The sequence below is a fragment of the Lutjanus erythropterus genome, chromosome 17 (assembly GCF_056507025.1).
Source record: "Lutjanus erythropterus isolate fLutEry1 chromosome 17, fLutEry1.hap2, whole genome shotgun sequence".
NCBI classification, from domain to species: Eukaryota; Metazoa; Chordata; class Actinopteri; order Lutjaniformes; family Lutjanidae; genus Lutjanus; species Lutjanus erythropterus.
This window is the reverse complement of record NC_139333.1, coordinates 28,193,993-28,206,970: the sequence shown is the minus strand read 5'-3', so window position 1 is coordinate 28,206,970 and position 12,978 is coordinate 28,193,993. Positions and strand designations below refer to the sequence as shown.

General features: G+C 41.4%; 1 protein-coding gene across 1 annotated transcript in view; it reads right to left on the bottom strand.

Annotated features, from left to right (window-relative positions):
- Positions 1–613: 613 nt before the first annotated feature.
- Positions 614–12,978, bottom strand: part of LOC146312393 (uncharacterized) — a 78,671-nt gene continuing 66,306 nt past the window's right edge. The window contains exons 12-17 of the mRNA XM_084741222.1: positions 9,531–9,724; positions 8,506–8,576; positions 7,191–7,348; positions 4,823–4,967; positions 3,223–3,366; positions 614–2,243 (exon numbers count right to left, since the gene is read on the bottom strand). Of these exons, the coding sequence (XP_084597348.1) occupies positions 1,968–2,243; positions 3,223–3,366; positions 4,823–4,967; positions 7,191–7,348; positions 8,506–8,576; positions 9,531–9,724 (988 nt within the window). The 3' untranslated portion in view covers positions 614–1,967. The remainder of the gene's footprint in view (positions 2,244–3,222; positions 3,367–4,822; positions 4,968–7,190; positions 7,349–8,505; positions 8,577–9,530; positions 9,725–12,978) is intronic.

Sequence of the window (12,978 nt, the reverse complement as noted above, 5' to 3'; positions counted from 1 at the left end):
TTAAAAAGAGGATAAATTATGTGCCAAAAAGTCAATTTTATGGGCATTAAAAAGGCAAAATTGTATGCTAAAAAGGTCAGAATTATGACGTTAAAAATAGCCAAAATTAAATGTGAAACTGTGTGATTAAAAAAGTCAAAATTCTGACATGAGATTAAAAAAAGACAAAAATTATGGGTTAAAAAAAAAAGTGATAAAAAAGTAAATTATGTGATGAAAAGTCATAATGAGATAAAAAGTTACTTTTTATCTCATAATTTAGATTTTTCATCTCATACTTTAGATTTTATTTAATCTCATAATTTTTTTTCTTATAATTATGATTTAGCATGGGGATGTTTGTTTCTTTTAATGGCAGAAATGAGCTTCCATACAAACCCTCTGATCACTTACTAATCTTTGATAGGTACATAGGCTTCACTATAATACTCATATTGTGCTGAATTATTACCACCATGTAAGAAAGAAAAAAAAATAAAACAACAACACGTGATTATCGCGTAGCGCTTTTGGGACTTACAAGAAGAAAATGTCAACTCTGAGTGTACCTAAATGCATCTTCACAACAGTGTGTCGAATATATTGTAAATATACTGTCATGTATCCTACAATATAAGCTGACGGTGCGTTTTATATATACAACATATCCTGGATGTTTACAAAGAGTATGGATAATAACATATTTCCTTTTACATTTTTCAATATCATATTTCATCATACACTTGACATACACAGGTGGAATAGGTTCAACATCAACAAACGACTGTAAAATACTGTAAAAATATTGAAAAAACAAGAACATTCAGGGTCTGCCTGGTGAGTGTTAAAATAGGGTTTATAAATGAGAGGCTATAAGTACAGACAGAGATTACACATGTTGGCTATGGCACCGGCATGAGGAGAAGGACCCTTTGCTGCCCTCGGTGTAGTAAAAGGCCTAAAAGAAGCTGTGCTGGATGCAGGCATGCGGATCACTGGAGAAAAACAACGTTCGGCCAAGAAATAGAAAGAGAACAGAAGCACACCACAGGACAGAAGCGAAAGCAACCGGGTAAGAGATCGCCCAAAAAAACAAACAAACAAAAAAAAACAAAAAAAAAAAAACAAAAAACAAGAGACCTCCCTTGTGAACTTCTACTGACGTTGTTGCCTCTAATTGGCCATCAGCAACGTGAGAAAAAGAGGAGAGACGAGCTGCACCGAGCCGCACCATCTCATCATGCTGTATCCTGCAGCCGCGCCCTCGTGCACAGATTCAACTTCCTTCGGTGAAAGAGGTTCAGGAGCTAAAAGCTGCGATGTCCGGCTCCTGAGTGGAATGTGAACGCACCACGGCGGCGATGTGGCAAAAGAAGGAGCTGGAATGTGACGGCTCCGTAAGACCCGGTGATGTTTTACAAGTCCAGCAACTGTTACAGCGCTTCAAATCAGAGAGAACTGAAATTAAATCATCAGTCTAAAATGTGATGTTTTAAAATGTGTAAAACGCGTTTGGTCCCAAAACGGAGTGAAAAAGTCAAGAAAAAAGGTGGGAGAACGTGGCCGGAGAGGTGCCTTGAAAGAACAAAAGGGGAGAAAAGGAAAGGATGCTGGATGTTCGTCCCTGTCGGGTGTTTGAGCACCCTCCCTGTCTCAGTGCACAGTCCAGTCTGCTGTCTTCAGTCCAGCGGACGTTCTCAAAGACACCTCGTCTCTGCAGATCTGTGACCTCCCAGCCGATCCTCCCACCCACCTCCTGCACCAACATCCTCGCTGGTGATTCCCAGCCCTCCTCTGGTAGACGAGAAGATTGGGGTGCCGGGTAGGGCGTCGTGGTTTTGGGGGAGGGTGTGGGGTGGACCCTCACTCCTGCTCCCCCTTCAAGCAGAGCTCCAAACCCTCCTGGATCTCAAATAAAAACCTATGCAGGGAGACGGCCTGCCGCTGGCAGTGCAACGCTGTGCCGCTCCCGGCGCCCCCGCCCCGTCTCACTTCTTGACGGCCTGCCGGTAGCTGTGTCTCTGGCCCTCCTGTCGCAGCTTGCTGCCACTGCAGCCACTGGCTTTGCTGCTGTTGCCTCCGTCCCTGGTGCTGCTGGCCTGGCTCATCTGGCTGGCCTGGCTGCTGTCCTGCAGCGTGGGGCTGGAGTGAGCCCGCTGCAGCCCGTTGTCCTCCAGGAGCTGAGACTCGAACACAGACAGGTCCTCCTCGCCGCTCCGGATTTTAGCCCGCAGCAGCATCACATAAGTCCCGTACCGTGTTTTCTATAAGGAGAGACGGACAGAAGACATTTAGGATTGGATAACTGACCCTTCCTAAGTCCCGCCCCTTTTTGGCTCTATGATCTGGTGACAGTTGAGCTAGCTTGGTACCTCGTCAACTTTCTCTTTTCCTGTTTGATTAATGCAGATATGCCACATGCTAGGCATGTTAAAAAGAAAAACAAATTTTGTAGACCTGTAAAAACAACATATATTGACATCCTAAGCTAGCCAATGCTATCAACATGCTAGCTAGCTAACTAACTAATCTGCATCAATCATTAGCTAGTTTGTTAGCTACCATTTTACTGACATATATGTCACTTTTACGGAAAACGAGAAAGTTCACCAAGGTACCAAGTTTGCTCAACAAGAGCAACAAGTCCCATCCCTTTTTGGCAAGAGCAAAAAGGGGTGGGACTTAGGAGGGATAAAGTCAAGCCCCTCCTCTGAACAGCAACTATCCAATCATAAATTAGCAATCATAGCTAGGGCACTGCAGTCTTGTCAAGCTTTGCATTTCTCCCTGTATGCGGTGTGCATGGGACAGCATGGTGTGTTTTTTGTAGTCTGAACCTTTTCTTTATCCACTGTAATGTAAGCATATGGTGTGTTCCATTTCCACCTGGAAGTCAGAATTTCCAAGTTCCCAATTGGAAGTTTCAACTGGGATGTCCCCTGAAGTCGACTTCCATCTCAGTAAGTAAGTGAAGCCTCACCAACCCTGACGCCAAAATTCAATGTGGCTGCTTTGCACATCAACAGTAGTAAAACTGATCAGTCAGTGTTAAATCTTCCACCTTTATCACTGTAAACTGCATGTGTGCAGTGCAAGGGTGGAAAGCTTGACAGGCATAGCAACAGTAACTAAGGAGGGAGGGGCTTAGAGAAGGGTCAGCTGAGAGAGCTGCAGAGCTGTAATAATGATTTCATGCTCAGCTGACTTTCTCATTTATTTCTCCCTCTGAGTCCAGCGGCTCACCTCAAACTCCAGATACTCGTCTCGCTGGCGGTACTCCTCCAGCTCGCGGCCTTTCACCTTGCGGTCGGGAGGGTAGGAGCGCAGCTCGGCCAGCTCGGTGGAGAGGGTTCTGAATCGAGCTTCGTGGGATCTGACCTGCTCCTCCTGCAAAACACGGTCAACGCTGACATCATGAGGGACACGAAGGAAATAAGAAACACCTGCATTCAGTAATTTATATTTTGAAAATGTTTAATCAGACTGCATTACTGACTCCCACATCCACCTGAGCACCTGCTTCCAATCAGCTCCTCATCAGCTCTCCGATAAAAAACACTTTCCCTCAGTTCCCAAACAGATTCTCTAATGTGTGTTCAGCTTTAATTTACTGTTACCTTTTTATGAACATTTCTTTTTGGACTCACTTGCACCAGAAACACAAGCAAAACCGGTGTCAGTGTTCATGTGGGCAGCTGAGTATTGTGCACAACCTGCAGCACTGAACCTTCACAAATACATGCGATATTGATTTCAGTGTTGTTGTAGAGTAATGTATCATGTGTTCCCCTGTAGATAAAGCTGAACATGGTGCAACAAAGTCCCCCTGCTGCAATCAAACCGAGGATGTTGTTATCACAGTATGTGGCATTTGTCTCGAGGCCACCGCGACACTCCATCAATATTCTTATTATAAGAATAAAAAGACCTTGTTATATCAAACTGAGCATGTCTTTTCTCATGACGGCAGTAATTGTATAATCTGATAGCTCTGATTGCTATCAGGCCATTCACTGATGTTTCTTATTAAACTTGTGCCTCGGGCTGTTAAAGAGCAGAATCACAAATAAGTTTTCACTTTCATTTCACAAAGGATCGACATGAGGAATGAAATGCCTGCACTCACATCCACGAGTGGCTACTAGTGATATATTACATTTGTGTTAAGTGGAGTGTTTATTCATGAAAATTTAATTCTAATTACTCGGCCATTATGTTAAGAAAAATTATGTGTCAACAACTTTTGAAAATGGCTGAACAGAGCGGCTGATTTTTCTAATTTTGACAGATTTGTATCAGCTTGCTCTAACGAATTTCAGAGGATCCTGGACTCAGCTGTCAAGTTCAGTCAAGTTGGGAGTAAGAACGTGTTGTCTGTAAACATTATTTGGATAGTTATGGTAAAGTTGCGACTGATGTTTATTAAACTTTGTAAATGGTTAATAAATACTGTGTAGTGCATCTATAAACATTACTTGGTTGACCATTGTGACACTATGACTGATGTTTATAAAACTGGCTAATTAATATTGTGTAGTGCATTTGTAAACATAAAGAAATATTTATAAGTAGTTAATAAAAACAGTGTAGTGCATCTGTCAACATTATTTGGATGCCCATTATAAAGTTGCAACTGATGTTTATAAAACTATGTATGTGGTGCATAAATACTGTGTAGTGCATCATTTGAATAATTTGATAGTTTGTTGACAGTAAAATAATTATTAACTAAAGTTTAACTGATCCAATTACCATTTATTAATGATGGTTATTATAGTGTTCTCTATGTGACTTGTCTGTTATACAAAGCAATAAAAATAAAGTGTTACAAACAAACAGATACCTCAGACAGTTTTGACGTCGTCCCTGGCAGCAGCGGCCGGCTGAACTTCTTCTGCGAGCCGATGGCTGCCGGGAAGGGAGGAGCTGAGAACATGGCGGCCACCGTGTTGATCCGAGTGATCCAAGACTGCATCTGCTCCGCGTTCCTGCGACGGATAATACACGCCCACACATAGACACAAACACACAACAGTAATTACACGCAGAACACATACAGAACAGTGGGTACAAACACGCTATCAGCTCCTCTCCATGGCCAGCTTACAACATCAAAGGGATAATTATCAGAGAATGCAGCCTCGCTGTTGACAAAGACATTATTTTGGAGCCAATTAATGCAGGAGAGAAAGGGGCCTGTTTTACACTAACAGAGCCATTAGGGGCCCATGAGAAATATCAGATTGAATCAGACAGCCTTGTTTAAATCCCCGGGGAGAGACGGAGAGAGAGGAGGAGAGACAGAGAGACAAAGACGAGAGAGACAGAAGGAGGAGAGACACCCAGAGAGGGGTACAGTATCTGGGACAAATGCAAGCTGCAACTGGAGCACAGAGCCGGTCCTCCTGGGGCCTGAAACATGTGGCCACTCATGTGCCACTTCCTGGATCCTGATAACACACACACACACACAAATGCACACACACACACCTCCACCTTCACACCCACTGCGTCCCGTTCAACATGTGTGTGCAGCCATGATCCGTGTGCTCTCAGCATGCGTTTGCACACCGTGGGCACATGTGTGCAGCTGTGCCGCTTGCTGTTTGTCCGGGGTGGATGCACAGCTGTGATTAACCTGCCAAGGCTACACCGCATGGCCAAAAGTATGTGGACAACATAGTATTATACCCACGTGTGTTTGTTAAATATTCTGATCCAAAAACTCTTCTGGTTTCAGTCTTTCCACCAGATGTTTGAAGCTGCTGCAGGGGTTTGCTCCCATTTAGTGCGGTCCAGTGTGTGCTACAGGTTAACAGCTAACTGTGTTTCTAACTGGCCTTTTACAAAACTGCAGGGAGGAAAGTAACAGCTTGATATGGCTCCACAAAGCCATCTGTCCTTGTATTTGAAACTATTTAGTCCAAACTCTGACAAAAAACAAAACTAACTAGTGGATTGTAGAGACTGTAGCCCTGATTTTCCACTTGCTGACAGTTTTGGGGGATCGCTGACAAAAGTCCCCAAATCAGAGGCAAGTCAACGCTCACATGAGTGATGATGGCTGTGTGAGCTGTTCAAAGATGTGATCTAAGAGCTCACTGATGCCTCATGGACACCAAAGATATCAAGCAGGTTTAGTCAGGGTTCCTGCAGGGTCTTAAAAATAAATCATCTGAATTTTAAATGTCTTAAAATGTCCTAAAGAAGATTTTGGCAGGACTTAAAAATGAATAGAATTAATGAAGTTAACTTTTATGAAGTTGCATTTTTCAGCCTCACTTTTAAATGCATTTTGGGGAAATTTTGTTTTCAAGACAAAACCACCATGAAACCAATAGAAAAAAAGTGCAGCCTAGTCAGACTTTATCAGATCACACCCTGCTAGTGTTTTGCTGGTGGTCTGTGGGCTAATGTGACATCTCCTCATCAAAAAGTAGCATTTCTAAAACTCTATAGTAAAAATTGTTTAACTTTACTTTCATCTATTATAGTTCTGGTTCTGTCTCAAGAACAGTGGATTTAGTGCTGTGAATTTGAAGCCCACTGCACCGTGTGCAAGAAAACACTCAAATTAGGGACTTTGGCTCTAAGGCACTAGAGTTTCGTCTGAGCAGCAGCCTGAGAAGTCAAAAATAGAAAAAAATTAGCAGAATGTAGTTATAAATTAGTCCAAATTAGCTATTTAGCTAGCACTAGTGTGACCAAAGCTTTATTCTTAATAAGACAGCTGCACCAATATGCACTAATGCACTGCATGTATACACAGATTTACAGTAACCTGCTACTTCATGCAAACACACTGATTATGTGCTGTAGCATTAAGATCTTTCTTCATTTGAACAAAGGGGTCAAACCCAAACAGCTCATGTACCAAAAACTATACAAATGTGGATAAGGACAGGGGTGTCCACATACTTTTGACCACATGCTGTAGTTTGGACTGAGAGTGTATGTCAGACAGAGAAACATGCCGCAGGCAGTGAAGCTTGCAAAGTCAAGATAAGACAGGGGTCCATCTGTGCTGGGTGTGATTAAAGCGTTGTTTTTTTTCACATTGGATTTGGTTTGAATTTTAAAGTCTGCTGCACACGTGCACACACAGACACATGTAAACATGCAAACATGCATGTATGCTGTATAATGTCGATGTGGATTACTGCACCATATGTGTATAATTCTCTGTATATTATTGCAGTTCAGTGACTCACGGTGCCTGGAAAAGATAGACCCTCCAGTCGGCCGTTCTCAGGTAGAACACGTTGGGCCTCTTGCTGTAGTCTGAAGCCTTCATAGCCAGAGAGTGGTGGATGGACACGGCGTTCTTCAGGTCCTCCTCAGACAGCTGTTTATCAGGCCTGTATTCCCCCTGACACGGCAATTAGAAATAAGAAATGAAAGCTGTGAAAAACACAGAGGGGTCTTAATGCTTATTAAAGCTGCTGAGCTCATGAAGAACATGTTTTATTGGACAAACGGTGACATGAGCAGCTCTACTGAAAACAACGGATAAACCCAAATCTATGGAAGTAGAAGCTGATTATTACGCATGATGTACTTTTTCTCATATGAACTAAAATTATTTCAGATGCTCATATAGAAATAAAACAACTAATATTCAACAGGGACAGTTTTCATCCTCAGTGTAAGTCTCAGATCTTAAAGGATCTGGTGCAGGACCAGGGAACATTATCAAGTTTCTTTCTTTATAAATTAATTCACTCATTTTGAATATTATTTTTGATGCATTTGATGTCATATTAATTAATTTCTCAGTAAACGTGACAAAGAGACCAGACGTTTGATCCCAGCTTCTCAGCGCGACAGTTTGATCCTCAGAACTACAGACACATTCTGGTCGGTAACAAATAAAAACTGATACGAGAAAACAAACTAATAGTGTCACTACAGGCTGAGAAAAAACAACAACAACAACAACAACACCCGTCTGAGGGATGTTGTGATTTTCTTTCCATTCAGGAGGACGTTGGAGCGACGGCGGTCTGTTTGTGCTGGCTCAGGTTTCCCCACAGCAGAGCCAGGACATTGTGTCATAGCAGGACATTATGTTATAGCACCTTTAAGACACGTAAACAGGAAATTGGCTGAATAAAGAGACCCCCTCAGGTGGACCGCTTGATGAAAAGTGAAGCATTTTGGGGGATAATGTGTAAACAGGTGATGAGATACAAAAGAACATTTTTGTTTATTTTCCACCAAGGGGATGAAGATTCACCTTCTGTTAAAAATGTGCTGCTGGCATGAAAGTAAAACAGGATGTTTATGGAGATGCAGTCAGCTGTTATTTTAAAGGTTGAATAATGAATATCAAGTAGAAGCTGTTACAAATCGCTTCTCACAGCCTTTTTTTTTTTTTTTACCGGTACAAGTATAAATCATTTTCCAACACAGGGTTGTATATCAGAAAGGAAAGTTGTGCTACTAACAAAACAAAAATGAAAAAATAATAAGTATAATATTGTAAATAAGACATAAATATAGTCTGTAATAATGTGAGAAACTTACTTTTTGCAGATAGAGAATTAGCCCTTTTAGGATGGCATAGAAAGTCTTCCAGCCTCGTTTCCCTCTTGGTGCTGAAAGAGAAAAACACACTTGCAGTTCTGGACAGAAGCACAATACCATCCCCTCACACTGTAAAAATAATCAGAATTTCAAGGTAACGGCCTTCACTACATTCTGAATCAAACACAAAAAACAAAAGTTTTGAAATAAATTAAATGACCTATAATCTTTTGTTGAGATATTTTACTTTTCTCCTTTAGATAAAAGTTTTAGAAGGAGTTTTAGAAAGTAAACAAAAAAAAAATTGAATTTCAAAAATCGTTCAGCTTGGGTGGCTGAAATTTGAATGTTTGCAGCTGAAAATATTAATTTATCAAATATTATTCACCTTTACTTCAATGAGTTTACTCAACAATTTTTGAAATAGATTTTTGTGTGTTTCTGAAACTCAAAAAATTAACAAAAGTAAATTATCTCAACAAAACATTATTGGTTGGTAAAACTTTTTTAAAGCTTAAATGTTTAGGTTGGGCTCAAAACTTTAATAAGTGCACCAGCTAAAATAAAAATATATTTATCATTCCCCTTATCTATAATTCCTCCTTAAAGTGTTCTCCCTGTGCATTTTTGTAAACTTCCATATTTTTATCCTGTTGTTGTCATGCACAACAGGAACAAAACAACAACCAAACAACAACCAAAAAACTGCAACAAAAAAAACTTCAGACTGCTTCAGTTGACTGATGATTTGAATCTTCAACTTTCAGGAGGCAGCCTTGGCATTTTGTTGTGATTTCTGTGTTTGGAGAGTTTCTTAATTTGGCTGCGTTAATTAACTTTGCACGTGTTGTCAAATCGCTTAATTGTTTTTCTTAATTTGCTTGGATTCTGTTCGTTTGCATGTGTTTTCTTAAGCTGCAGTGTATTGAGCTCTCAGAGCCACCGTAAGAAACAACATTTTAGGTAAAAGAATATGGATAAGATAAACTGATCTGCTGAAGTGTAAATGAGTGTCTGAGGCGTACTTCTCTTTCCGTCTGAGTCGGCGTGGACTTTGCGGACCAGGAAGCCGTTCTTGTAGAGCAGTGATCCAGTGGGCTCCGTCCCATCCGACAGGGGCTTCCCACTGCTGCCCACCCGCTTCATCGATCTGGAGGCGTTGGAGTCACACAGGCTGTCCCCGAGCTCCGAAAACGACTTCCGCAGCTCTTCCTCGTCGCTATGGAGACGAGGGAGAAAATAAATAAATAAAAAAACAAGATTGTGTGGTGATCAACACTTATGTGTCATGTCTCATTAGCAAACGCGAATAAACACATCATCACTCATCCTGTCCATTTGCCTCTCACTCTGTGCCTGTTACACAAGGAACAGCAGAGGACGAGATTTCACACGCTCGCTGGGAAACTTTCATCTCATGCAGGACACATGAGTAATATCTCCGTCCACTGCTGCTGTCTTTGGCACGGCGTCTTCTTTTTTGTTGCACAAGACATTTACAAAGCATCGCGTATCTGGGGGAAACCTGAGCGAATGAAGCCATCTCAGCTTCAAAGCTTTAATTGTGTGTTTTCCTCTCTGTGCGCTCGGCTCTCCCGAGGACAAGTCCACTCTCCTTGATCAAAACGTAGCACAGCTAAAGAGTGACACCATCTATCTTGTTCCAGCTTTGAGGTGAGAAACAGGGGCATCGGTACCCAGGGGGGCCAAACTCTTCTCAGAAATGCAGACGCATCAGTGTTACTCTTCCTCTTCTTGATGCTCACAAGGAGCCTCACAGAGGTGAGGAAGACTTTTTGTTCCTTACGACAAAAAAACGAAGCTTTGAAAACTTGTAGTAACAAGAAGGAAGAGAGAGGAGGCTTCGGTATTCTATTCAATCAAGTAGACGTTTTAAATCTCAAATTAGCAAAGACAAGGAGGGGGCTTTCACATCTTAAAGTCCAAACCACGGTTCATTTTTTTAGAGACATTGTTTACATTTGGTCTGCTTAGTTACCTCTGTCCTGTCATCATCACCCTCTGACGTCGGTGTGTTTATAATTCGGCAGGTAGCCTGACCTCAGTGGCCGTTTATGAGAGAGATGAAGGAGCAGATTCACATCGTTGTCACTATTTATGGCAGCACCGAAGTGAAACAACAACCGAAAGGTGTAATTTTCATGAGTGTTTTCCACTTGACTCCTGAGGTCAATTAAACATCTGGTCTCTTCCTGTCCCAATGTGCTCCTGCGGTTCATTTTGTTTTAGTGCATTTGTTTTTCCTTCTTCCAGCTCTGATGATTTCCTGTTGTAATTTCCTGTAATTGGTCTGAAAGTCGGAACCGTCCAAAAAATGAAACAACCCGAACCATGGTTCAGTTTGATCCGGACCGAGGTCACCTCTTTTCATTGGCTTTTAGGTTCGGACTTTGGTCCAAGGGGGGGGGTTTACACCTGTAATTTTGGTCTGGATCAAACTGAAACGTCTTAAAGTCCAGATGAAATGAAGTAAGTGTGAAAATGAACTGTAACTAAACTAAAAACTAAAACTAGGCGTGGGAAAAAGAAATTGTTAACTGAAATAAAAAAGTAGACTACAGAAAAACAAGTGCAAATTTGCGACAGCTGTGTTGCATCTACATGTGCATACATTCTCACACACACACACACACACACACACACACACACACACACACACACACACACACACACACACACACACACACACATTGTGTCTGAAGTTTAAAGAGCAGAGGCAGATCTAGAGAAATATTCTTGGGGTACTTTCTCGATAGTAGAAAAAAATAGTTCCTACCAGAAACTGTTCACAACAAGGTCTGTGGATTATCTTAAATAACCAGGTCATGATTGCTATTTTGTGCCATCTAGTCCCATTATGTTTGAGAGAAGGCAGACATCTCTACAGGTGATATCGCCAAAACTCTTCAACTCACACACACACACACACACACACACAAAAAGAAATCTGGATGATAAAACTGCACTACAAGGCATGTATTTTTGATTTGGGGGTGAACTGTCCCTTTATTTTTATTTATTTCTTTATTTATTTTTAAAAAGATTGTGAATAGAAAGTTTAGTGGAAGTAAACCAGCTCACCTAAAGTCTGACATGTCTGAGGATGTAATGTAATTTACCAGATGACTTCATTCTGTATCAAAGCCAGTTTTCGGGCTACGAGTTGTTGCAGGATTTGAAGTTTTCACGCAGGCAGCGGCACATCGCTCATTAGAAACGGGCCTGGAGGAGCCATCTTTATAAATGAAGACTGTGATGATCTGCTGAGTTCTGAGAGTGTTCGACTGCAGCTTTATTAACTACCCTCATGTGCACCGTGTGTGTCTGTGTGAGTGTGTGTGTATTTCCCGTAAAACGAGTCTCTTTATGTCCTTTCTGACTCTTTATTCAAAAAGTGAACGCCACACTTATATTTCAGCTGTTGTTGTAATCTGTTTTCTTACCCCATCAGTTTTGTATCAAAGGAGCAATATGTAGCAATGGTGCGTCCGACTATTAGAGTCTCCTACAGGCAACAGGTGGTGAAGCACCTGCTGCAATGCCACCACAACTGACAGATGCAACCAGCAGAGATTTGCAAACTTCCTCCAACATTAAGACGATGTTCATATATGCTGTCTCGAGCTGAAACAAGATGTTCAACTGAAGCGGTTGCTGATCGCTTGCGGCCCCTAGTGGCCGGTTGAGAAGAGTGAGAAGTCAGCTGGAAGTTCTCACTCTTCATGTGTAATTCCAGTGAATAATTTCCAAGTAGAAAAATGCCGTCTTTACTCAGAGACTATTTTTACAGCAGAGGACAGAGGACGATAGTGTTTGTGATTAGCTGTGGACAGCAGTGATCACTCACCCACTACATCTTAAATAGGCTGAAATCCTATTAAATATAAAGTCTATGGTTGAAATGAGCTGTCTCCCTGGAACAATCTACCTTTGACTGTTAATGAATTATACAAAAAATTGCAACTTTTTGGGGGCAACTTCATTGCAAAAAATGCCTAAAGACGCTGCAATGTGCATCAGAATCTTTTAGAAAAGCTGTTGTAAAGTTTAGGCTGCAAAGCTCCCAAAAACAGCCCACAAAATCCTGGAGGAACTGATAATTGACTATTTGTGACTATTTCATGAACTGATGTGATACTGAGCTTTTTTTTGAGTATTATTATGAGAATATATTCCAGTTTATTATAAATAATGTAAGTGAGAGAGAATATGTCTTTGTATTATATTTGAATGACAGATAATACTCACTGTACACGTTGGTGCAGCAGTGTTAATCCCCTTCTCTTGTCAATAATCCCCCACAATGCACTGTACACATTCTTATAGTGTTTTTAAAGGGATTTGTCACATTAGGAGATGATAGATGCTTTAGGCAACAGCACCGAGTGTCTCTGCAGCTGCCTGGTGAGGTAACATGGCAATTCCACTTGTTACCTCACCAGGCGGCACCCA